Source organism: Oncorhynchus gorbuscha, linkage group LG08 (assembly GCF_021184085.1).
Source record: "Oncorhynchus gorbuscha isolate QuinsamMale2020 ecotype Even-year linkage group LG08, OgorEven_v1.0, whole genome shotgun sequence".
NCBI lineage: Eukaryota > Metazoa > Chordata > Actinopteri > Salmoniformes > Salmonidae > Oncorhynchus > Oncorhynchus gorbuscha.
In genome coordinates this window covers 30,743,763-30,771,623 of record NC_060180.1, presented here as the reverse complement: position 1 = coordinate 30,771,623, position 27,861 = coordinate 30,743,763, and the positions used below count along the sequence as shown (strand labels likewise).

The 27,861-nt window shown below is 42.1% G+C and overlaps 2 protein-coding genes across 11 annotated transcripts in view; both read right to left on the bottom strand.

Annotated features, from left to right (window-relative positions):
* The window catches only part of LOC124041488 (kinesin light chain 1-like), a 56,988-nt gene extending 46,780 nt beyond the window's left edge, over nt 1–10,208 (bottom strand). For 5 of the 9 annotated variants that reach the window (XM_046359120.1, XM_046359126.1, XM_046359128.1 and 2 more), the window contains exon 1: nt 10,052–10,208. The gene's annotated coding sequence lies outside the window, so the exon portion shown is untranslated. Of the gene's footprint in view, nt 1–3,330; nt 3,610–10,051 lie in introns of those variants that run through there. The other 4 variants (XM_046359124.1, XM_046359129.1, XM_046359130.1 and 1 more) reach the window with 2 other exon arrangements.
* A 10,684-nt stretch (nt 10,209–20,892) lies between these two features.
* LOC124041487 (adenosine kinase-like) overlaps nt 20,893–27,861 on the bottom strand; it is a 50,345-nt gene continuing 43,376 nt past the window's right edge. For both annotated transcript variants that reach the window (XM_046359118.1, XM_046359119.1), the window contains exons 7-11: nt 24,981–25,151; nt 24,214–24,249; nt 24,014–24,128; nt 22,340–22,429; nt 20,893–22,212 (exon numbers count right to left, since the gene is read on the bottom strand). In XM_046359118.1, the coding sequence (XP_046215074.1) occupies nt 22,088–22,212; nt 22,340–22,429; nt 24,014–24,128; nt 24,214–24,249; nt 24,981–25,151 (537 nt within the window). In that variant the 3' untranslated portion in view covers nt 20,893–22,087. The remainder of the gene's footprint in view (nt 22,213–22,339; nt 22,430–24,013; nt 24,129–24,213; nt 24,250–24,980; nt 25,152–27,861) is intronic.

Here is a 27,861-nt window from a genome sequence, read left to right as displayed (position 1 = left end):
AAATGTACAGAAATAGAATGGTGGCTTACATCAAGGTGTGTTTACTTTTCAAGACAAGAAACCTGCAAAACCTGCTTCTTTGCAACTACTGTAGGCTTATGAAATACCAGGTGACTCCAGCAGTAGCATAGCCAGAACCTCTGACTTCTACACACTTTGCCATTGGGCAAAGAGAAACATTTGCAGTTGTATAGCTAATCTCATGCAATTCTACACATTGCCATGAAGCTGAGAGAAAATAGTGCTGTTTTAAAGCTAATTACAGTTCAATTATAGGTGTGTGTTGACAGTGATAAAGGCAATGGATTATGAGCAGTTTTGTTTGCTAAGTGAACAAATTAAGTAGGCAGTGGCATGGTGCATACAGCCAAAGAAGCACAGTAACATATGTCTTAATGCAGTCGTTTGTGGCTTATTGCAGGTGTGGCTTTTAGCTTATTTTTGGCCACCCATCCCATGAGAGTGAATGTCATTCAAGTTAATCTGTGCACTGCTATGAATTCTGATGGTGTTTGCACATTTATATAAAAAATAAATAAAATGTCCCATTTGGAACACTGACAAGTAGAGCATAAAAAAAAACATTTTTTTGTTGTTGCGCAATGTGATTGGGTGGACCTGACTCCCCAGTGGGTGGGCTGGACTCCAGGAGTTTGACTTCTTATCGAAGGTTAAAGCGTCAGTGGCAGTGAAGGATGCGGCTGTGTGCGAACAATAACTTTGCATAGGCTAGTAGTCTACAGGCCTCATCTTGCTTTACAAACAAAATGACTGTATAATTCCCCTTGCCTAGGCTATATGACAAATTTCTACCTGAACAGAAAATGACAGTCAAACTAAGCCAGGAGGAGCCAAACGATTAGGGTAGGTTTTGAAAATCAACTGCTACACACACACACACACACACACACACACACACACACACACACACACACACACACACACACACACACACACACACACACAAACTTTAATCCAGTGAACGGAGGAGAAGGGGGATTTAGAGAAACACTGGATAGAGTGAGAGAATATTACAAGCCTCTCATCAAGGTTGCACTGAAAGGAAAAAAAGGGATTACAAACATGAAACAACAGTGCCACAGAAGCTAAGGCTATGTTTCTGGTTGATGTGGTGCTCAAAGCTTCCCAAGCTAATATCTCTATGCTATTTGAGCTCAAACGAGGAAATACATTCACAAATCAGGCTGTTGGGGCTAATAAAGTCTCACTGTGAGACTTCCACTGCTAGTGATGAAAGGATACACGTCTCAGAGGCTCATAGCAATGACAGACTAACCAGGGTCTCAGACAAGAAAAAAGGCGTGAGCTATTGTTTTAAGCGGTAAGGCATCACTGTGCAACAGTGTAAGAACAAACCCCCTTGAGGTATGATTGCTCTAGCAAGGACTTCTAGCTACTCCAGTAAATGGCTATTAGATCATCAAGAGCTGTGAAAGCTCAAACAGAATTCATAATGGTATGTAAGGACTCGTCTAGAATCCAACCATTTAAAATGCAAAATAACCAACAAAAAAATGTGTTTGGGAGGCAAGTTGAAGTTTGTCATGAGTATTTCCCAGGAGGCAGAACTGAGCGATTTCTGTTAGATTGGCCAGTTGCAAAATAAAAATTGCCTATACTATAAAAATGTATGAAAACATGATAATTTAAGGTTAGGGTTAGGCATAGCACTGTGGTTAAGGTTACGTTTAAAATCAGATGTTATGACTTTGTGGCTGTACCAGCTCGTGACCACTGCAGTGTTGCCTCCAGTACTGGAGTCATCCCAATAAATGCCAACCTGCGTTAGGGAAGGGGGTAAGTTGCTTTGTAGGGTAAGCATTAGACAATCACGTACCAGAATACATTTCTACGCCTAGGCTATATATTCTTTCCAAACAAGTGTTTTTTTGGGAGTTTTATTTTTTTTGTTTACAATGTGACCTAGTCATTACCATTGATTACCAGGTACTAAGGTGGTCTAATAGATACAAGCAAGTAGCGTTCATTACCTTTTTCAATACCAGCACCAGAGGGTCTCCAGTGATTATGGTAAAGTAGGCTCTAGTGCAGGGCTCTCCACCCTGTTCCTGGAGAGCTGCCCTCCTGTAGGCTTGTTTCAACCCCTGTTGTAACTAACCTGAGTCAGCTTATCAAAAAGCTAAAAAGCTAATTTGTAAGTCGCTCTGGATAAGAGCGTCTGCTAAATGACTTAAAAATGTAAATGTCTAATTGTTAGAATCAAGTTGCACTAGATTAGGGTAGAGAGAACACCTACAGGAGGATAACTCTCCAGAAACAGGGTTGGAGTGCCCTGTTCTAAGCGCATTTTATTTTATTTTATTTATTTTTGGGGGGGGGGGGTCTCCATCACCCAGGGTGACGCGAAAGACTTGTGAAGAGCAGAATCAACAACCTCTGCATAATCAAAACAGTTGCTTTGTGAGGTGTTACCTGCGGAAGATGTTAGTCCATGTGCAGTTAGCCATTATATATAAAATGACACCCTCAAGTCAGAGCAGGGCTATAATGCCTATCGGGGTGCCAAGGAATTCCATTGTAGGTTTATCTGAGGCAATGAAGTTTGCACAGTAGCTACTACAATAGTCTGCGGGCGTGCTTAGACATGCTGACACCTATTAGCAAAAACACTGGCTATCACGCGCCACTCCTTACACCACACTGCAGATCCCTGCATGATAGCCTACATATGGGCAGGAGTAGGCTAAAGACTTGCTAGTTCTGTTAATAAGCAGATGGGATAAGAAAAGTGGGAGATGGTGGCCCATGTGCTAATGATGATATCCAAGCAGTTCAAGCAAAGTAGCTACATTGTAGAAGAAAGGTTAGATTGAATCAAGTCCTACGTAATTATCCTGATGCTTACATCTAACCTAGGAACAAACTTTACCGAGTTTTAACCTAGGTCTAATCTAAATCACACAGAAGAAAATCAGTGAGTATAATTTCCATCAGAACATTCTTCAGGCAAAATACTTGGCTAAATGACATGTTGGCAGTATTTTTCTAGACATGACACTAACCAAACATATGGTTATCAAAACATCTCCCCAGTGTTTTCAGTTAACTTGACATGGACGACGTAGAAAGGCCCACATCTAAACATTCCAGCAGAAAAATAACCAGACACCGAGAAAACCATTTAAAACGCTGAGAAAATGTGTTTCATAAGAAACCTCATCCCAAAATTTCCTGGTCCAAGAGTGATTCCTAAACACCGGCACTAAACACAATCTATTAAGTCCCTGTACCGTTAATATATTTACCAACGTTGATATAAAGCTAACTTCGGTGGATCAGAAAACCAACCTCCGTTTCGGCAACAGATGATCAGATCCTCATCGCTCGACACAAGGACAGGCTGTTGAAATAATGACTCCGTCACCAGCAATAGACCCCGAGCACAGTCACCGTAGCAACAGCATCACAGAAAGACAAAGGTTAATCCAAACCGAAAGAGACTGAGTGAGGCTCCTTTGGATGAGGGAAGAGAATCACTGAATGGATGGAAACAGCTAGGCAGGGCAGGGATAGAAAGGAAGGAGTGTGTGTCTGTGGTGGAGGATGGGAGAGCTCTGTGCCTGCAGGATTGTGACCTTCCCACTGACTGAGAACAGCCAGCCTCAGCATGTGGTGACGGAGCAGGCATCAGAGTGTGGAGCCCCACCCTCACAGAGGAGCAGGTCTGGTGGGGGTAGGGGGAGGGGGAGCTGTCCTGATCAAGTGAGCAGACACTGCCTCTGCTCTGCAGCCACCAACATGCACAAAACACTAGCAATATTGGGAATCTGCACACACAGGTTTGGGCACGTTCGCCAGTTCACATTCACATACCATTATCCAGGTGGAGTAAGGTCATGCAGACATAACGCAGGCTATTTAACAAAAACAGACATTCAGGCCACAAAGAATACACAAACACATTGCCTAGGCTACAGTAGGCGAACTACAATTTTTTCTTCAATCACAGTATTTTCAATATAAAGCTATTGGCAGTGCTATTTTGGTTATTATAGTTTGACATTCTGCATCAATAATATGGGGCAGCAGCGTAGCCTAGTGGTTAGAGCGTTGGACTAGTAACCGGAAGGTTGCGAGTTCAAACCCCTGAGCTGACATGGTACAAATCTGTTGTTCTGCCCCTGAACAGGCAGTTAACCCACTGTTCTTAACTTACTTGCCTGGTTAAATAAAGGTAAAATAAAATAAATAAAAATATGGGCAACATTTTGTTATTGATAATGAAAGAAGTGGGAATGTTGTTCCCTTGTCATATAATTGCTACATTTAATATAAATATAGCATTAAAAGTAATTCCCCAGATAGTTTTTTTTGGCTATTGGCTGCACAGATCAAGGTCACTGGAGTCTCGCTGCAGAATTCTGTGGTAGCCATGCTGGTTAATTTTTTCCTTGGATTCTAAATAAATCACTGACAGTGTCACCAGCAAAGCACCCCCACCTCCATGCTCCATGGTGGGAACCGCACATGCAGAGATCATCCATTCACCTACTCTGCGTCTCACAAAGGGACGGTGGTTGGAAGCAAAAAGCTCACATTTGGACTCAGACCAAAGGACAGATTTCACCGGTCATGATTTCACCATGTCCATTGCTCATGTTTCTTGGTCCAAGCAAGTCTCTTCATCTTATTGATGTCCTTTAGTAGTGGTTTCTTTGCAGAAATTAGACCATGAAGGCCTGATTCACGCAGTCTGCTTTGCTTTATCTTGGCCAGGTCGCCCCCAAAAAAAAACTGTTGATGTTGAGATGTGTATGTTGAACTCTGAAGCATTTATTTGGGCTGCAATCTGAAGTGCAGTTAATTGTCAACTTCTGAGGCTGGTAAACCTAATGAACTTGTCCTCCGCAGCAGAGGTAACTCTGGGTCTTCCTTTCCTGTGGCGGTCCTCTCATCATAGCGCTTGTTAGTTTGCACTTGAAAAAAATGACATTTTCCAGAATGACTGACCTTCATGTCTTAAAGTAATGAACTGTCATTTCTATTCACTTATTTGAGCTGTTCATGCTATAATCCAGACTTTTTCTTTTACCAAATAGGACTACCTTACCACAACTAATTGACTAGAACACATTAAGAAGGAAAGAAATTCCACAAATTAACAAGGCACACCTGTTAATTGAAATGCATTCCTCACCTCATGAAGCCGGTTGAGAAAATGCCAAGTGTGTGCAAAGCTGTCCAGGCAAACAGTGGCTATTTGAAGTAGAGGTCAACGGATTATGATTTTTCAACACCGATACCGATTATTGGAGGACCAAAAAAGCCGATACCGATTAATCGGACAATTTATTTTATTTGTAATAATGACAATTACAACAATACTGAATGAACACTTACTTTAACTTAATATAACATCAATAAAATCAATTTAGCCTCAAATAAATAACTAAACATGTTCAATTTGGTTTAAATAATGCAAATACAAAGTGTTGGAGAAGAAAGTAAAAGTGCAATATTTGCCATGTAAGAAAGCTAATGTTAAATTTCCTTTCTCAGAACATGAGAACATATGAAAGCTGGTGGTTCCTTTTAACATGAGTCTTCAATATTCCCAGGTAAGAAGTTTTAGGTTGTAGTTATTATAGGATTATTTCTCTCTATAACATTTGTATTTCATTAACCTTTGACTATTGGATGTTCTTATAGGCACTTTAGTATTGCCAGTGAAACAGTATAGCTTCCGTCCCTCTCCTCGCTCCTCCCTGGGCTCGAACCAGGAACACAACGACAACAGCCACCCTCGAAGCAGCGTTTCCCATGCAGAGCAAGAGGAACAACCACTCCAAGGAATAGAGCGAGTGAGTGACGTTTGAAACACTATTAGCGCGCACTAACTAGCCAGCCATTTCACTTCGGTTACACCAGCCTAATCTCGGGAGTTGATATGCTTGAAGTCATAAACAGCGCAATGCTTGACGCACAACAAAGAGCTGCTGGCAAAACGCACGAAAGTGCTGTTTGAATTTATGTTTACACGCCTGCTTCTGCCTACCACCGCTCAGTTAGATACTTGTATGCTCAGTTAGATTATACGTAACGCATGACACGCTAGATAATATCTAGGAATATCATCAACCATGTGTAGTTAACTAGTGATTATGATTGATTGATAGTTTTTTATAAGTTAAGTTTAATGTTAGCTAGCAACTTACCTTGGCTTACTGCATTCGCGTAAGTGTTGGAGTGCAACAAGAGGCAGGTCGTTATATTGCGTTGTAGTGAAAATCTGTCGTTCTGCCCCTGAACGAGGCAGTTAACCCACCGTTCCTAGGCCGTCATTGAAAATAAGAATGTGTTCTTAACTGACTTGCCTAGTTAAATAAAGATTAAATAAAGTGCCGGTGTCCAAAAATACCAATTTCCGATTAATCAGTCGACCTCTAATTTGAAGAATATCGAATATATTTGTGATTTGTTTAACACTTTTTTGGGTTACTACATGAGTCCATGTGTTATTCCATAATTGATGTCTTCACTATTATTCTACAATGTAGAAAAATAGTAAAAATAAAGAAACTCTGGAATGAGTAGGCGTGACCAAACTTTTGACTGGTACCGTACATTACGGACCAACATTGCTTATTCTAATACATTATGAATTTGTTATATTTATTTACTTTACGATTTTGGATTATGTGTGTATTGCTAGGTATTACTGCACTGTTGGAGCTAGAAACATAAGCACATAAGCAAAAAATAACTAATAAACTTTTAGTTGATAGTGAGTGTTTGGGTGCAGGTTGACATCTGTCTTGAATCCTGCCCTGGAGTCAGAACTGAGCGATTTCCACCAGATGGGCCGGCTACAAAGTTAAAAAATGGGCTATATCGTAAAAATGTATGAAAACTAAAAATGTGCTTTTCAGTCTTAATTTAAGGTGAGGCATTAGGGTTAGCAGTGTGGTTAAGGTTAGGTTTCAAATCTTATTTTATGATTTTGTGGCTGGTTGACTCCGGCTAGTGGCCACTTCGCAAAGCTGCTTCCAGTGCAAGATTATTGACAATACATGTCACCCTGCTGTTTGGGTGTGGTACGCTTTAGCCTGACATCTCAGCTTTGAACTAACTCACCACCCATGGTATAGCCAAAACATCAATAGGCTATGAGATTAATCTTAAAATTACCATTTGTTACAACAATAAAAAGAGAGAACAATAAACAAGAAAACAAGCCAGTTTGACTGAAACCAAGAACTCTGTACCATCTCTCCAGAGAAGCATTTCCTGTCCGAATGCTCTGGCTGCTGAACACCAGTAGATAATTCAATCTTCCTGTTTACTGCACACACACACACACACACACATCTCTTCCTCCCCAGTGGTACCAGAGACACAAAGAAACATCAGCCAACTGGGAGGGTGTGGCAGGACATGGGACAGCTGAGAGGGAAGTGCCCATGACACAGCTCCAATTCAATAATCTGCCCTATAAGCCCCTGCCAGACCGCTTTAGGGAAGCTTTTTCCACCTATGGCAGGTTTGATGGGATCTGTTTGATGTAGGCTGGTAGACACTGTACTCTCTCTGTAGTACAGACAGTGGCCTCACATATAAAATATCAAAATAGTTAAGTGTATTGCTAAAGCGAGCCAGATGTGCAGCAAATCAGATGGCACAGCATATTCGTTGGCTTCTCTGTACACGTATTGTTTGTTTACAATATAGTGATGGTTGACTTCATATGCACAGATATGAAGACAGGCAAATATTGTTTTCTCTATAACCTTTAAATTCATATGCCTTGTGACCCGTGATATATAGGTCTAAAGGCCGACACAATAAGACAGTGGCCGAATAAATTCTACCACACCTTTGTTTTATCACAAAACTGGATAACAACCTCTGTCCAGTGAAGTCCACAAAGCATATTGCATGTACAGTAACAGACAGTTACATGACTTACAGCATGGACAAGCAAGTTAATGTTCCTAACATTTTCGGACCACTAAACTATTGATTTAGAAGAGAGTTACCGTAAGTCGTAAAGAAAACAGGAGCTGCCTCCACTATTCCAGCACAATTTCAACATCAAATCACCTATGCTTAGTCTAATACAGTGTCTTCACTGACATGTTCAACCTCTCCCTAACCGAGTCTAATACCTGCATGTTTCAAGCATACAACCATAGTCCCTGTGCCCAATAAAGAGAATGTAACCTGCCTAAATGACTAGCGCACCCGTAGCACTCACGCCAGTAGCCTTGAAATGCTTTGCAAGGCTGGTTATGGCTCACAAACCCATCATCCCGGAAACCCAATCCAATTTGCATACCACAGATGACAATCTCAATCGCCCTCCACACTGCTCTTTCCCACCTGGACAAAAGGAACACCTATGTGAGAATGCTGTTTATTGACTACAGCTCAGCGTTCAACAACACCATAGCGCCCACTAAGCGCATCACTAAGCTAAGGACCCTGGGACTAAACACCTCCCTCTGCAACTGGATCCTGAACTTCCTGACAGGCGGTAAGTGTAGGCAACAGCACATCTACCACGCTGCTCCTCAACACTGGGCCCCCTCAGGGGTATGTGCTTAGTCCCCTCCTGTACTCCCTGTTCACCCACGACTGTGTGGGCAAGCACTCTAACACCAACACGAAGTTTGTTGACGACAACGGTGGTAGGCCTGATCACCGACAACTGCTTAACCAATTAATCCAAAAAGGTTACACTGCTGCTACTCGCTGTTTATCTTTGCATAGTCACTTTACCCCAGCAAAACCTACATGTACAAATTACAGACTAACCTGTACCCCCGAACATTGGCTCGGTACCGGTACCCCTGTATATAGCCCCAGTATTGTTATTTGGTGCAACTTTTGTTAGTTTATTTTGTAAATATTTTCTTAAACTGCCGTTGTTGGTTAAAGACTTGTAAGTAAGCATTTCATGGTATGGTTGTTGTATTCGGCACATGTGACAAATACCAATTTATTTGAGTAGCTAGCAAGCAACAAGATATGCTAAATAACCTATAAAAAAACACTTGCGGGCAAATCAATCAGATATGTATCTGAGGCTAGATTTCCTATTAAGATGGTTTGAAATGTGGCTTGAAATATACAATTCCATGTGATTTTTTGGATGTTAAGACTGCAGGAAAAATAAGATTCCAATATGCAAATAAATAGGATTGGAGTCACTTCAAACTGCCAACGTGAACATGGCTTTAGCCTGAATCCTAACCATTCCTGGAAGTATTGTGATGCTTCATCTCTTGGTTTATAAACTGATGACAAAATGAGAAAAAAATATGTATAAATGGCACTAGTCACAACCACTAGCTGCGTTCAGTTCAGGGAACAGGGAACGGTTATCCAACAGGGATCTTGGAAAAATACAACGTCAAATAATGACGTCCTTTATTTTGATGTCGGAGCTCTAGAAATAGGTCCAAGTTCGAGTTGGATAACCGTTCAAATCACTTAAGTCGGAGATATTCAAGTTCCCAGTTGTTTTGAACGGGGCATTGATTGAGTACAACTACGGCTGGTAGTGACTCTTCGTATCAGGTTAGGAGAGCATTTTCGCTAACCCTTTTCCTAACCTTTACCTAATTCACCTAGTTAGCTAGGTTCATTATCTTAACCTGCTGCGTAACCTCTCCTTACCTGCTACGAAAAAGTAACTTCCAATCGTGGCTGTAGTAGTTATACCACAGCTAGAACAATGACTCAATATTTGGTTATACCACTTAGCAGCCTATTTTATCCATGAAGATTAAACGGTAGCTACTAGAAGATACATAATGCGTTAAAATTGATTTCTACAAAAACAATGCGAAATGCTTCACGCCGGTTCAGAGAAAGCTAACGTTTTCTAATGAATGTTTGCTAGCATTATCAAGCTAGACAATGGTTTCACCACAACCTATGAGAATAAACTGTAAATCACCAGCAAACCACAATAATTGAGTGACATGACTTATTCTAATTATATACGTTTATGGCAGTCACACGTTGACTTGAAGAAAAATAAAATTAATATCGAACTTGGACTCACCGAGAGCTGAGACTAACAGCTGGACCAGTCCCTTTAAATCCAAAATGTCCTCTGGAAAGCGTATGCTCCCAGCAGGCTTTGCGTAGGGGTAAAATTACGTCATATTTTGTTTTCACCAGTTTGCTGGGCGGGTTATTGTTCTTCTTCTGTATGTTGGCGTTCGCGCACTTTACCCACAGAATACTCATTGTTCGAATACTCATTGTAACCGCACAGACCGTACTATTCGTGACGTAAATTGAGCATGTAGTATGCTTAATGGTAATAGTATGACTGGAGTTAGTATGCCAAAAGTTCCCGGATGTCGTACTACATTCGCCAAAATACGAAGTATACAAGCAGTGGACACTGTTTCCGTGCTTTTTGGGCCCATAATGCAAATGTTCCGAAAATGGGCGTGGCTTCACAAAGTTAACAGATTTGAAGAATATGGCAAAAGTCCCACAAGAGGGCATACAAATTCATTGCTTTAACTAATTATGACAAATATTAAGAAAATGTTGAGCAATGTAATAAAGTAATGACTTTTCAAATAAGTTATGCTACACATGTGTACAAACCGCATAGCATATCATAACAGCAGTAGGTACTGTTAGCTAGCTACCTAACGTTAGTTGGCCACAAATACATCGAACTTGCCAGTATATTAACTATATGCTATCTAATAGACTGCTGCGCCACTAAGGCACTGCAACTCAGTGCAAGAGGCATCACTACAGTCCTGGTTCGAATCCAGACTGTATCACATCCGGCCGTGATTGATCCAGTACATCACTGGGGCCAAACTACCTGCCATCCAGGACCTCTATACCAGGCGGTTTCAGAGGGAGGCCCTAAAATTGTCAAAGACTCCAGCCACCCTAGTCATAGACTGTTCTCTCTGCTACCGAAAGGCAAGCGGTAACCAGAGCGCCAAGGCTAGGTCCAAGAGGCTGCTAAAGAGCTTCTACCCCCAAGCCATAAGACTCCTGAACATTTAATGAAATGGCAACCCAGACTATTTGCAATGCCCTCCCTCATTTACACCACTGCTACTCTCTGTTATTGATATCACTTTAATAACTCGACCTACATGTACATATTACCTCAATTACCTTGACTAACCGGTGCCCCCGCACATTGACTCTGTATCGATACCCCCTGTATATAGTCTCGCTATTGTTATTTTACTGCTGCTCTTTAACTACTTGTTACTTTTATTTCTTATTCTGATTCATATTTTTTTAACTGCATGTAAGGGGGCTGAATAATTTTGCACACCCAATTTTTCAGTTTTTGATTTGTTAAAAAAGTTTGAAATATCCAATAAATGTCGTTCCACTTCATGATTGTGTCCCACTTGTTGTTGATTCTTCACAAAAAAATACAGTTTTATATCTTTATGTTTGAAGCCTGAAATGTGGCAAAAGGTCGCAAAGTTCAAGGGGGCCGAATACTTTCGCAAGGCACTGTACATTGTGTGCAAAAGGCATGAGGAGGTAGGCGAATAATTACAATTTTGCAGATTAACACTGGAGTGATAGATGATCAGATGGTCATGTACAGGTAGAGATATTGGTGTGCAAAAGAGCAGAAAAGTAAATAAATAAAAACAGTATGGGGATGAGGTAGGTAAAAATGGGTGGGCTATTTACCGATAGACTATGTACAGCTGCAGCGATCGGTTAGCTGTTCAGATAGCAGATGCTTAAAGTTGGTGAGGGAGATAAGTCTCCAACTTCAGCAATTTTTGCAATTCGTTCCAGTCACAGGCAGCAGAGAACTGGAACGAAAGGCGGCCAAATGAGGCCTTTATGGTAGAGTGACCAGACAGAAGCCACTCCTCAGTAAAAGGCACATGACAGCCCACTTTGAGTTTGCCAAAAGGCACCTAAAGACTCTCAGTCCATGAGAAACGAAATTCTCTGGTCTGATGAAACCAAAATGGAACTCTTTGGCCTCAATGCCAAGCGTCACGTCTGGAAGAATCCTGGCACCATCCCTACGGTGAAGCATGGTGGTGACAGCATAATGCTGTGGGGATATTTTTCAGAGGCAGGGACTGGGAGACTAGTCTGGGTCGAGGGAAAGATGAACAGAGCAAAGTACAGAGATAAAAACCTGCTCCAGAGCACTCAGGCCCTCAGACTGTGGTGAAGGTTCACCTTCCAACAGGACAACGACCCTAAGCACACAGACAAGACAAAGCAGGAGTGGCTTCGAGACAAGACTCTGATGTCTTGAGTGGCCTGGACTTGAACCCAATTGAACATCTCTGGAGAGAACGGGAAAAAGCTTTGCAGCAACGCTCCCCATCCAACCTGACAGAGCTTGAAAGGATCTGCAGAGAAGAATGGGAGAAACTCCCGAATACAGGTGTGCCAAACTTGTAACATCATTCCCAAGAAGACTCAAGGCTGTAATCGCTGTCAAATAGAGGCTGTAATCACTGTCAAAGGTGCTTCAACAAAGTACTGAGTAAAGGGTCTGAATACTTATGTAAATGTGATATCATTTATTTATTTTTTAGTGAATGAGCAAAACATTCTGAACCTGTTGAGCTTTGTCATTGTGGGGTATTGTGTGTAGATTGATGAGGGGAAAAACTATTTAATACATTTTAGAATAAGGCTGTAACGTAACAAAATGTGGAAAAAGTCAAGGGGTCATAAAACTATCCGAAGTCACTATGTGAAGAATTGGATCAAGTGGTTGGTGCACACCGACTGACCCACATGGTGGATGGAGTGAGGAATGTCAATCCATCCATTCTATTGTTTTTTTATGAAGAGTCTCAAGTGTATGTAGACGGGAGGGGTATCGTATGCCAGCTGAGGTTAAATGCTACAATTGTGGTAGTGAACATGCACCCAAATTTCTGAATTGTCCAGTTAGGGTAAAGGAGACAGAGGTGGTACGAATAAGGACTGTCCAGCATGTCTCCTATGTGGAGGTCTGAGGAGAGTGGAAGAAAGGAGTGAAATTGAATAAATAATGTTAGTAGGAGTAGAGACACCAGACAATATTCTTTGTCAACAGAGGAATCCCGACAGTCGGAAAGATATCAGTTTGTCTCTGTGAATGGCTTGTCCTCTGACAAATCAACTGTAAATTTCGATGTTCCTCAAGGTTCCGTTTTAGGACCACTAATGTTTTCACTATATATTTTACCTCTTGGGGATGTCATTCGAAAACATAATGTTAACTTTCTCTGCTATGCGGATGACACACAGCTGAAGATTTCAATGAAACCCTCGCGAGAAGCCTGTGTTTCAGACATAAGGAAGTGGATGGCTGCAAACTTTCTATACCAGGCCAGAACTTGTCCGTGTAGACCAATTTGGGTTTCCAATCTCTCCAAAAGAATGTGGTGATCGATGGTATCAAAAGCAGCACTAAGGTCTAGGATTACGAGGACAGATACAGAGCCTTGGTCTGATGCCATTAAAAGGTAATTTACCACCTTCACAAGTGCAGTCTCAGTGCTATGATGGGGTCTAAAATCAGACTGAAGCATTTTGTATACATTGTTTGTCTTCAGGAAGGCAGTGAGTTGCTGCGCAACAGCTTTTTCTAAAAATGTTGAGAGGAATGGAAGATTCGATATTGGCCGATATTTTTTCATATTTTCTGGGTCAAGCTTTTTCAAGAAAGGCTTTATTACTGCCACTTTTAGTGAATTTGGTACACATCCGGTGGATAGAGAGACATTTATTATGTTCAACATAGGAGGGCCAAGCACAGGAAGCAGCTCTGTCAGTAGTTTAGTTGGAATAGGGTCCAGTATGCAGCTTGAAGGTTTAGAGGCCATGATTATTTTCATCATTGTGTCAAGAGATATAGTACTAAAACACGTGAGTGTCTCTCTTGATCCTAGGTCCTGGCAGAGTTGTGCAGACTCAGGACAACTGAGCTTTGAAGGAATACGCAGATTTAAAGAGGAGTCCGTAATTTGCTTTCTATTAATCATGATCTTTTCCTCAAAAGAAGTTCATGAATTTATTACTGCTGAAGTGAAAGCCATCCTCACTTGGGGAATGCTGCTTTTAGTTAGCTTTGCGACAGTCTCAAAAATACATTTTGGATTGTTCTTATTTTCCTCAATTCAGTTGGAAAAATAGGATGATCGAGCAGTAGTAAAGAAACTATTCGATACTGCACGGTACTGTCCTTCCAAGCTAGTCGGAAGACTTCCAGTTTGGAAGAAACTAACCCGGGGGACACCTGCCCCCGGAGCGACTGTCAACCGCGTCGGACTGTCCTCAGTGCGCACCCGACCGCGTTGCGTCGCCAGGACGGGGATCGGCTCACGTAAACTGGTGCCAGGGGTCAGCGGCGATGTCGGCAACCCACTCTGGTGGAGGTCCGTAGCGGTCCTGACTTGCAAATCGGTCGTCCGACCTGGGTAAAGGGGTGAAAGACTAATCAAACCATCTAGTAGCTGGTTCCCTCCGAATTTTCCCTCAGGATATCTGGCGCTCGAAGTCTCACAGTTTTATCTGGAAAAGCGAATGATTAGTGGTCTTGAGGCCGAAACGATCTCCACCTATTCTCAAACTTTAAATGGGTAAGAAGCCCAGTGGGCCACTTTTGGTAAGCAGAACTGGCGCTACGGGATGAACCGAACGCTGGATTAAGGCGCATGATGCCGATGCTCATAAGACCCCAGGAAAGGTGTTGGTCAATATAGACAGCAGGATGGTGGCCTTGGGAGTCGGAATCCGTTAAGGAGTGTGTAACAACTCACCTGCCGAATCAACTCACCCTGAAAATGGATGGCGCTGGATCGTCGGGCCCATACCCGGCCGTCGCCGGCCACGGGAGCCTCAAGGGTTATGCCAGGACGAGTAGGAGGGCCGCCGCGGTGAGCAAGGAAGCCTAGGGCACGGGCCCGGGTGGAGCCGCCGCGGGTGCAGATCTTGGTGATAGCAAATATTCAAACGAGAACTTTGAAGGCCGAAGTGGAGAAGGGTTCAATGTGAACAGCAGTTGAACATGGGTCAGTCAATCTTAAGAGATGGGCGGACGCCGTTCGGAAGGGAGTGATGGCCTCCGTCGCCCCCGGCCGTTCGAAAGGGAGTCGGGTTCAAATCACCGAATCCGGAGTGGCGGAGACGGGCGCCGCGAGGTGTCAAGTGAGATAAAACGACCGATCCCGGAGAAGCTGGTGGGAGTCCCGGGTGGAGTTCTCTTTTCTTTGTGAAGGACAGGGAGCCCTGGAATGGGTTCGCCCCGAGAGAGGGGCCCAAGCCCTGGAAAGCATCATGGTTCCGGCGGCGTATTGTGAGCTTTCGCTGGCCCTTGAAAATCCGAGGAGAGGGTGTAAATCTCCCGCCAGGCCGTACCCATATCCACAGCAGGTCTCCAAAGTGAACAGCCTCTGGCATGTTAGAACAATGTATGGAAACGAATTTGAAACTTATTTTCTGACCCTTTTTGAAAATCTTTTTTTAGGCCCCATGCCGCTAGTTCGTCATGATGGACACATCGTTTCTGGGTTAGGAATTTGAAATGTATTTTTCTGCACTTTTTCGTGAACATGGCAGAAAATATATTTTTTAGTACCTATACGGCAAAGCAGTAGTTTCTCAATGAAGGGAGACACCATTTCTGGGTCACGAATTTCAAAAACATAATTCTGCACTTTTTTGTGAACATGGCAGAAAATATTTTTCTTGTACCTACACAGCATAAGGGACGCTGGCATTACCTGTATGATTGATGAGGATCTCCATATTGCAAATGTACAACATCACCGATGCACTTGCTAATAAACTCGCTCACCAAATCAGCATATACATCAATATTATTGTCTGAGGCTATCCGGGAACATATCCCAGTCCACGTGATCGAAGCAATCTTATAGCGTGGAATCCAATTAGTCAGACCAGCGTTGAACAGACCTGAGCACGGGCGTTTCCTGTTTTAGTTTCTGTCTATAGGCTGGGAGCAACAAAATGGAGTCCTGGTCAGATTTTCCGAAAGTAATCACACCTGTGGGGAGAGGGACATTCTTCTAACCAAACCAAATTACCTTTGTTTCGGAGCTGTTCAGAACCAGGTTAAGGGCAGAAAAGCTTGTTGGACACAAAATCAGGGGACGGGCCAGCTGAGTATAAGACTCTATCATCTGCATATAAATGGACGAGAGAGCTTCCTACTGCCTGAGCATGTTGTTGGTGTAAATTGAGAAGAGCGTGGGGCATAGGACCGAGTCTTGGGGTAAACCCTCGGTGACAGGCAGTGGCTGAGACAGCAGATGTTCTGACTTTATACACTGCACTCTTTGAGAGAGATAGTTAGCAAACCAGGCCAAAGACCCCTCAGAGACACCAATACTCCATAGCCGGCCCACAAGAATGGAATGGTCTACCGTATCAAAAGCTTTGGCCACGTCAATAAAAATAGCAGCACAACATTGCTTAGAATCAAGGGCAGTGGTGACATCATTGAGGACCTTTAAGGTTGCAGTGACACATCCATAACCTGAGCAGAAACCAGATTGCATACCAGAGAGAATACTATAGAAATCAAGAAAGCCAGTCAGTTGATTATTGACAAGTTCTTTGACACTTTTGATAAACAGGGTAAAATAGAAATAGGCCTATAAGAGTTAGGATCAGGTTGATCTCCCCCTTTCAGTAAAGGACAAACTGTTGCCATTTCATGTGTCGGAACGTACAAACTCTGCCTTCCCAGTGGGCCTGGAGAGGAAATCAAGTGCTCTATGCCTCTGCTGGCCAATCGGACTGCTCACATGACCGATTGACTGATTCTGCAGTATCGTAGGAGGCAAGAAAGAAAGCTACGGCAAAATTGATACTGTGAGATTTCCTAATGTTTAAACCATGAGTAGAGAGAGACTGTCAACGAATACAGCAAAGAGCTGCTGTTTTTATGACTGAGTTCATGTTTAATTTCTTAATCAGCACTGTCAACACTGGATGACGGTGTCCCTTTTTGGTCAGTGTCAGTGGAGGAAAGAGAGAGTGGAGGGATGTTGAGAGACGGATCCTCAGTCTGCTGCTCTCTCCCTCCGCTGAGACTGACCATCAGATGCAGGCACCATCAGCCCAGTAAAATAAAAAGCTAATTATTTAAATGTATGCTCACTCGGCAAGTAATACAACAATTGATCTATTACCGGTGTGATCATATAGCCTACCTCAAATTTTGAAATCTCTCTTTAAAAAAAAAACATGTCCTGAACAACAATGCATTGGCAGGTAAATTCAAGCAAAGCCAGTATGCAGTGATAATGTATTGGGCCTGTAGCTTACTGTACAAACCTCATTGCTACAGTACTGTTTTTCATTGGTTAATGTTGCATAGGCTTACATTTTTTAAAGTCATGTTAATAAAGCGGTAGATCTCGGCATGCATTTTGACTCAGAATGTGATCTTGACTCAGAAAAGGTTAGTGACCACTGGTCTAAACCATCTGAACCATAAGGTTTTTGCGGATTAAGTTTAGGGAGCTCCTTTAGCACCTCGGACTGCAGGGAGAAACTTTGTAGCGGGGAAAGGGGGAAAAGAGGGAGGAGCATCGGGGCTAGTCGTGTTAGAAGGGGTGGGAGATGAGGAAATGTTGGACAGGCAAGGAGGCATGGATGAGTCAAATAGGAACCCTGACTTAATGAAATGGTGATTAAGAGCCAGTCAGCCTGAGTGTGCGTGTGCCGAGCCTTTCACCAAATGCAATTTTTGAGGTGGAGTAACTCTGCAAGATCATGGCCGAACGAGGGGCTGAACCTGTTTTTAATTCTCATTTTCTTTATGGCGGTGTGTTTGTTAACAATACCACTGAAAATATTTAAAAAATAAGGTCCAAGCAACTTCGACAGAGTGTGATTCTGTACCATTTTACAGAGGATAGTTCATGAAGGAAGGCTTGCTCATTAAAGTTTTTTAGCAAGCGACAAATCAGGACAGGTCGTTTCACTGAGCAGCCATTATGAACACAGGCTGTAAAACAGTGATCACTAAGGTCATTACAGAAAACACCAGACTGATACCTGTCAGGATTATTTGTGAGAATAACATTGATGAGATTAGCTTTTTTTGCACACCTGGATTGTACAATATTTGCCAATTTTTATTTTCAAAATTCTTCAAGCTCTGTCAAATTGGTTGTTGAACATTGCTAGACAACCATTTTCAAGCAGATTTAAGTCAAAACTGTAACTCAAGAACATTCACTGTTTTCTTGCTAAGCAACTGTGTAGTTTTGATTTTGTGTTTTATGTTATTGTCCTGCTGAAAGGTGAATTAATCTCCCAGTGCCTGATGAAAAGCAGACTGAACCAGGTTTCCTCTAGGATTTTGCCGGTGCTTAACTCCATTTTGTTTTGTTTTATTCTGAAAAACTCCCCAGTCCTTAATGATTACAAGCATATCCATAACATGATGTAGTAGTAGATTTGTACCAGTACAGAGGGATAGGGCAACAAGTTATATATCTTTCAGTAAGATTGGATTCTTTGCAATTTTAGCCATGGTTATAAACTGTACTGCAGGGATGGAACATAAATCGCGGAAAATTGTGGTTGTGGTGGCAGAAGCAGAGTAGTATTTGTGTGTGTGAGATTTGACATCAGAAGAGTTCCATGGTGTATTAAGTGGTGATGTCCCATCCTTTCAGGTTGTTGGCATGAGGTAGAACTAAATAGATAGTGGAGTAGGGTGGTATTATAATTTTTTATGTAGGGAGTTTAGTGTTATTTACATGGTATATTTGTTTATTTATTTTTAAAGAAAAGTATAAGGTAATGCAACATATTGGATGCCAACCGCCGGTAAATCTCATCGAAGAAAACTGTGATTATTCTGTGTCACGTGACGTGCGGAGTGACGAAAAATAGTTTTCATTTGGCCATTTCCTGGGAGAAGACTAACGTTTATTTTGTCAACATATTATGTGAACATTTTGAACAAATTACTTTGATCTGAATGTAAAATTCGATCATTGAAGTATGAAACGAGTGTTTACGTTTGACATTGACCCACTAGCCAAGTTTAGACGAACAATCAAAATTAAACTAACTAGTTAATTCAGGAATGTGCGAGTTATGAATTACCGCTCATTTTAAATATACTGAATTGGTTATCGGTATAGCCAGCGAATGAGAAATGTTCCAAATCATTATGTTCAATCTGTGATTTGTTTACAGGGCAAAGGAGTACTCTTTCACATTTCCCCAGCAGATGGCGATGTTGAATCGTTTGTCTTTACCGTCCAAACGCATTGCTTGCAGCTGCCAACTCTTACAAACCTTTCCACGGAGGGTATCCAAAACATTCTCCATTCATGCTGCAAATGTGTCGATTTCCTCCTTAACTGGATTTAATGGCAAGAAATCGTGAAAAATATTGGGCAAGATATGTGTACTTTTTTTATGAAACCATTTTCCACCGCCATGCTTATGTGGTTTTAATGCTTATGAATGCTAGTCCCGGATGATGCATATAGGTTGCAGCAGTATATAGTACCAAACGACGTTCCATACAGCAGCCTTCTGTTTACAACTGGCTGTCAGGGTGAACCGGTCAGAAATTACAACACTTTTTGTACATAGACCACCTATTTTAGGGGACCAAAAGTATTGGGACAAATTCACTTGTGTATTAAAGTAGTGAAAGGTGAAATATTTGGTCGCATATTCATTAGCACGCAATGACTACATCAAGCTTGTGTTTCTACACATTTGTTGAAATCGCTTGCTGTTTGTGTTTCAGATCATTTTGTGCCCAATATAAATTGAATGGTAAATCATGTATTGCACTTTTATTGTAAATGATATGTCTTTAAATAATTCTACAATAATGTGGATGTTTACCATGATTACGGATAATCCAGAATGAATCGTGGATAATGAGTAAGAAGACTACAAATGCACAAATATACCCCCAAGACATACTAACCTCTCACCATTGCAATAACGGGAGGTTAAGCATTTGTGCTTCTAACTTTTGTCATTGATCATTATTCAACATTATCTAATCATGGTAGCATCCACATTCATGTAGTGTTTAGAAACATTATTTTCTTATTTAAAAATACTTATCTTTTTACTACTTTAATACACGTAAGTGATTTTTCACAATACCAGATCTATTATGCGTGGGAATACTTTGGAACAGATTTCCCAAATTAATATGACTTGGAGCTGATTGGCTGGTGTCCAGAAAACTTCAGGAGCAAATAAAATCACCAGTTGGGGAACCCTGGAGTAGAGAGAGATCAGTAGACACTGTAACCAAGAGAGGTGGTTGTTTAAGGGGAAGTGGTAGTGAGCAAAAAGTTCTGACACAGATTTATGCCTGTGAGTGCATATCAATTCTGTAAATCAGGCAAGATCTTGGTGCACTGTGTGACGGGTCAGTGGAGCTGGTCCTGGGGTATATGATGATCGATCGAGTGAGGGAACTGGTCGACACTACATCCTGCCCAATCAAGGCTTCCTGCAACAACTGACAGACCTGGATATACAACTACAGGAGGACATACTAAGACACTGAAACACACACATTCATCAGTAGAGAAGCAAACAGGAAATGGACTATAACAACATGAATGGAATAAACTATAATAATCCGTCTGAATGCTCACTGCTTGTATGTTCAACTCCATTGTACTTTGTTAAATGTGTATATTGCCATAATGTTAAATTATTACACAGTAAATACTCTTAAAAAATCAACCATATTGTCATTTCATTCATATTTTGAAAGCAATATGGCGATGGCACCTATCAATAAATGTGTTCTCTATTTACCTGGGGAAATTAAGACAAAAATAAATGTGTTATTAAATATCCTTGGTAATTTGGGTTAGCAGCTCATATCGAGGATACATAGGCTCCTTTCCTGAATCATAACAGTGATTTTATTTTATTTTTATTATCGCTAGCCTGTGTCAATGGACAATGAGTGAAGTATTCTGTAGAAGGAGCAAGTCACAATACCACACACAGACTCAATGATATCAACAACCATACACATGAGAGGTGCTTACTTCTGCCCTAAGCCTCACAGCCCCTGCAGACCAAGTTCCCCATTTACAAACTAAACATTCGCACAAAGGTTCCTAGAGTGTTATGAGACTTATACACAGGCTGTTTATAAAATTATAAAAAGCCTAATATGATATTTTGTTTTAGACCAACTGAAATGTGTTTATTAGCCAATATCTACAGGCTACACCCGCACTTTAAAATGCATGATTTAAATATTAATAATTTGTAAAACAGCCATAAAAATCACTAATGACTCAAGAGGCTTTGACACGTTTACAAAGTGCACAGAGGCCTTTACACATTTACAAAGTGTACAGAGAACTTTACACTTTTACTGTGCGCTTTAAGGTTAAGGAATCCGTTTGGTTTTACAGCAACACTACCCTGCAACAACACTTCTCCGCTTCAATAAGCCTCCAGTCACAATAAAACATCAATCAATGAAAACAACGATCAAATCTAAACCACAATGACACCGCCTATCTAATTTCTATGCGCAGTGTTCACCCATCTGTAACTAACCCATTAACCATGTCCCTAACCTGTTACCTAATCCTGACTCACTAACTTGGCTTTAGCTCGGTCTCCAAGGAGAAGACTGGACAGCAGTCGGATTCCAGCAGCATCCTGCAGTGTGTGTAAACATGACAGTTTATTGAGAGGCTGATAGTTAACTGTGAATCGGCAGTATTACGTTGGTACCTAAGGTCTAACTGTGTTTACAGAGGGCAGTAGACTTCAGCAGTTCTTCGGGAGGGCAGTTGAACATCAGTATAAACAGATACTGCTGTATCAGGCAGTGTGGCCCGAGAGCATCCTCTAGCGTAGGACAAGAAGAATAGGCACCGAAGTCTGGTTGCAGAAAGACAAGGGAAGAAGGGATGAAAGCAATGACAGATATATGGATGGATTGGACGAAGGCATGGATTGGATGGTTGAAAGAAAAAAAAGGACAGGGGGGACCTGGTTTCATTCAGTTGGAAGGTAAGGGTGGATGGGTTAGGGGTAGGGGTAAGAGGTCAGCAATTAAGGTTACAGGTCATCAGTGGAAGTCTGGTTTTTCGGGGAAGGTGCATCCTGCTCGTCTGATGATGACGTTGGCAGCGTAGTGTCCTGCTTTCACACACTGTTCCAACTCCTTGTCCTGGACCAACTCTGACAGGAATCCTGCATGGCACACACACACTTATTCAACTTTCTCAAGGACCAACTCCAAGGACCAGACAAATATCCCTACAGAAAGCCACCCAAAATGTTCATGCACATAGACAAACACACACTCAGGGACACGTACCTCCTACAAAGGCATCTCCGGCTCCATTTGTGTCCACAATGTCCTTCTGGTCAATCTTCAGCACTGGGAACGTCTCCACCTTGTCACCTCCTTCACACACACACACACACACACACACACACACACACACACACACACACACACACACACACACACACACACACACACACACACACACACACACACACACACAGTTGAAAATTGCAAAGCAAAACACACATGGTATACAGGTAGAAAATGGCAAATTTGTGCACTAATAGGCACTTTAATTGGAATGTAGTGGCTGTACAGTATCATGCTATACATGTCAGAACTCTGGCTCTACGCTTCACAGCGCTGTACAGATATAGGATCATAATTTGAGCCATTTGCTACTGCAGGAAAATAGGAACTGTGAAATATTATGTGTATTATAATTAACAAACATTGTTTGTAGGGGTTAATACATTTTCATGTTTGGGCAAATCAAGTTGAACATTTTAAAGTGGAAATTACCAACTTTAGAAGCCATTTTAAACCTAAAATACAATACAAGTATGCATTTCTTGCTGTGCAGGAAAATCACGGCAACAAAAGAGTGATCAAGTTAAGATCCTACATCTGTATGGGTGTTGACTGACAGCCGTTCTGAATTTAAGCATTGCACACAATTCATTTTGTTGTCAGTGAGGGCAATGATGTAAATTGCAATGACTCAATGTATTTTGAACGATGAGACGTTGAGAATAAGAGGATTATAAATAAAGTAATGCTTTGATGTCATACAAGCAAGCCATACCTGTGCCGAAAATAACTCATGTCATATACAGTGTCAATGTTTATGATCCATGTTTGATGTACAGATACATGATGATATGATGTCATACTCTGGGTTGTTCCGAACCGAATGAGCCCATGTTTGTTTATTGTGAAGAAAATTCACTGCAGCACATGCACCTGAATGCACTCATAACTCCTTTCTAGGAGCACCAAGATTACGATCTGTTTCTCTGAATTGCCTTGTGAAAGCCTAACACTGTAAGATCATATTTTATAACTTAGCTAGTCAAAAGAACACGCTTTCAAATGATGCCCACCTGACCCAGATTGTGATTTATAATGGACCCGTTTTGGGATAACGTAAACAACAGTAATTGTTTGATGGCAGGGATGCAGGATTGTGTTCCAAACAAAACAATTACTACGTGTGCTTGCTCTAGTTCCTCAAAGGCACAGCTAGGAGAGCTCCAAAAAAGACACCAGTTAGTCCTCTCACTCAAACCCTTGTAATTTTAGTTGTCTTATGTTGCACCTACCACACATTTTTCAGGAATAGTCTTATGTTATTGAATCAGTGTTTTCAGATTTCATTATCAACAAATGTGGCGAAAAGCATGGTAAATGTAAAATGCACATAAAATCAACAGTGTAATGTTTGGATTCAGTCTTGCGTCCGGTGAACTGTTGTGTCCTCACCTTTAGTTGAATAATTTTCCCATTATCTCCAAACTGGTCCCGTTCAATTGCTACCATAGTTATGTATATTGTTTCATATTTCTTGTGTAAGAAACATTTCAATTTAGCCTTATACATAATGGCCAATTCCAACGAGTTGCTGAAGGTAGGCTAGTTTCTGCACTCAAATCAGTGTGCGAGTGACAGTGTGTGTGTCTGTCAACGTGTGTGTGTAGTTACCTTTGGTCATGATGGTTCCGTCCTTCCCCTGAGTAAAGACAACGATTCTCGGTCTCTTCTTGTTGACTTTGGGCAGAGCCTCTGCCTTCTTAGCAATCTCTTCGATGTCCTCAGTCTACAAACACACACCATAGTCACAAACAAGCTATACTAATATACAAGAGTGTGTGTGTTTGTGTTTCAAATCGCAGTCCACTCACCTGAAAGCCTTGCTCTTTTGAAAACGTGGCCGCCTCCTGAAAAACAGAAATATTCCATTCGTTTCCATTTACACGGGAGTGTACAAAACATATTAGGAACACCTGCTCTTTTCATGACATAACTTTCACCTAGTCAGTCTATGATCCCTTACTGACGTCCCCTGTTAAATCCCAATTCATATCAGTGTAGGTAAAGGGGAGGAGACAGGTTAAAGAAGGAATTTTAAGCCTTGAGACATGAATTTTTATGCGTGCCATTCAGAGGGTGAATGGGCAAGACAAAAGATTTTAAGTGCCTTCGAAAGGAGTATGGTGTCATGAACTGCAACGCTCCTGAGTTTGTCAGGCTCAACAGTTCAAGAACGGTCCACCACTCAAAGGACATCCAGCCAACTTCACACAACTGTGGGAAACATTGGAGACAACATGGGCCAGCATCCCTGTGGAACGCTTTCGACACCTTGTAGAGTCCATGCCCTGACAAATTGAGTCTGAGGGCAAAAGGAAGGTGTTCCTAATGTTTTGTACATTCAGTGTATTCCTCCATGTCGTCCTATCTCGTCTGCCTGTCGGTCTCTCTCTCCATCGTCCTCTCGCTCCCCATCTGTCTACTTGTGTCTGTCGCCCTTTCTCTGCCTATTTGCCCATTGGTCTCTTTCTTTCCATCACTCTGTCCCTCTACCATTCAGTCTGTCTGTCTCGCTCTCTCTCTCTCTCCAGAAGTACCTAGATACTGGAAAAATGAATGAATGAGGGTGTGTGTGTACCGTCTCGTTGCCGAACAGCACGTCCACATAGGGCATGACCTCCATGAGGGCATCTTTGAAGAACTGAGAGATGAAGGGAGCGGAGAGGTTCAGAGTGAACAGCTTGTTGTTCTCAGAAGCGTGTTTGGCCACTTTCAGTATGGACTCCAGAGACACAGTCAGGAAGAAACCCTACGGAGGAGATAATAAAGCCTGTTATCACTGCTACACAGCCAGTTGTAATGCTACACAGAGCATGTTATAACCAATGCTCCACGGCATGTTATAACCAATGCTCCACGGCATGTTATAACCAATGCTCCACATGGTTATAACCAATGCTCCACATGGTTATAACCAATGCTCCACATGGTTATAACCAATGCTCCACATGGTTATAACCAATGCTCCACATGGTTATAACCAATCCACATGGTTATAACCAATGCTCCACATGGTTATAACCAATGCTCCACATGGTTATAACCAATGCTCCACATGGTTATAACCAATGCTCCACATGGTTATAACCAATGCTCCACATGGTTATAACCAATGCTCCACATGGTTATAACCAATGCTCCACATGGTTATAACCAATGCTCCACATGGTTATAACCAATGCTCCACATGGTTATAACCAATGCTCCACATGGTTATAACCAATGCTCCACATGGTTATAACCAATGCTCCACATTGTTATAACCAATGCTCCACATTGTTATAACCAATGCTCCACATTGTTATAACCAATGCTCCACATTGTTATAACCAATGCTCCACATTGTTATAACCAATGCTCCACATTGTTATAACCAATGCTCCACATTGTTATAACCAATGCTCCACATTGTTATAACCAATGCTCCACATTGTTATAACCAATGCTCCACATTGTTATAACCAATGCTCCACATGGTTATAACCAATGCTCCACATGGTTATAACCAATGCTCCACATGGTTATAACCAATGCTCCACATTGTTATAACCAATGCTCCACATGGTTATAACCAATGCTCCACATGGTTATAACCAACGCTCCACATGGTTATAACCAATGCTCCACATTGTTATAACCAATGCTCCACAGCATGTTATAATCAATGCTCCACAGCATGTTATAATCAATGCTCCACAGCATGTTATAATCAATGCTCCACATTGTTATAACCAATGCCTGCCTGCACGGTTCCGGTTGGAGCGAGTGGTCGCATCTGCACGTCGCTCCAACGGGTAGTATAACTTTTTCATTATATTTCATTATATCACAACGGTTTGATTTGTCTTATCTTAGCAATTTCTTCTCAGCTAGCTACATAGCCGTCTTTGTATCAAAGATAATTGCGTAATTATCGTATTTCGCCGTCCTAACGTAGTCTTCACTAGCCAGCTAGCTAACGTCCACTGACTAGCTGCACTGAGAAACTATTACTATTACACTCAACTGAACGACTTGATTAGTTTAGTGTTAGCTACCTACATAGCTGTCTTTGCTGTCTTCGTATCATCGTATCATCGTATCCAAGATAATTGTGTTGTTTAGGTTTAGAGTGTGTAGTCTTAGAGTGATTATCTTAATTTACCGAGGTTAGCTAGCCAGCTATTTGTCGTCCTTAACGTAGGTGACTCTGCTAGCTAGCCAACTCTGCTAGCTAGCCAACAGCTAGCCAACGCTAGCCAACGTCTTCTGTATAGAACTCAACTACCCGGTCGCATTCACAGGTTGTATCACTTTTTCACTTCATTTCATTACAGTACAACGGTTTGATTTGTTTGATCGTAGCTAGCTACTTAGCTAGCTACATAGCCGTCTTTGTATCAAAGATAATTGTGTAGTCTAGAGCGATTTTCTAGGTTCGCTAGCCATCTATTGTCGTTCTTTTAACGCAACGTAACGTAAACAACACTGCTAGCTAGCCTGCTAGCCCCGAATAGCAACACTGCAGTAACTATTACACTCAACGGAACGACTTGATTAGTGTAGTGTCAACAACGCACCCACTGCCAGCTGGCCTACTTCAGCAGTACTGTATCATTTTAATCATTTTAGTCAATAAGATTCTTGCTATGTAGCTTAACTTTCTGAACATTCGAGACGTGTAGTCCACTTGTCATTCCAATCTCCTTTGCATTAGCGTAGCCTCTTCTGTAGCCTGTCAACTATGTGTCTGTTTATCCCTGTTCTCTCCTCTCTGCACAGACCATACAAACGCTCCACACCGCGTGGCCGCGGCCACCCTACTCTGGTGGTCCCAGCGCGCACGACCCACGTGGAGTTCCAGGTCTCCGGTAGCCTCTGGAACTGCCAATCTGCGGTCAACAAGGCAGAGTTCATCTCAGCCTATGCCTCCCTCCAGTCCCTCGACTTCTTGGCACTGACGGAAACATGGATCACCACAGACAACACTGCTACTCCTACTGCTCTCTCTTCGTCCGCCCACGTGTTCTCGCACACCCCGAGAGCGTCTGGTCAGCGGGGTGGTGGCACCGGGATCCTCATCTCTCCCAAGTGGTCATTCTCTCTTTCTCCCCTTACCCATCTGTCTATCGCCTCCTTTGAATTCCATGCTGTCACAGTTACTAGCCCTTTCAAGCTTAACATCCTTATCATTTATCGCCCTCCAGGTTCCCTCGGAGAGTTCATCAATGAGCTTGATGCCTTGATAAGCTCCTTTCCTGAGGACGGCTCACCTCTCACAGTTCTGGGCGACTTTAACCTCCCCACGTCTACCTTTGACTCTTTCCTCTCTGCCTCCTTCATTCCACTCCTCTCCTCTTTTGACCTCACCCTCTCACCTTCCCCCCTACTCACAAGGCAGGCAATACGCTCGACCTCATCTTTACTAGATGCTGTTCTTCCACTAACCTCACTGCAACTCCCCTCCAAGTCTCCGACCA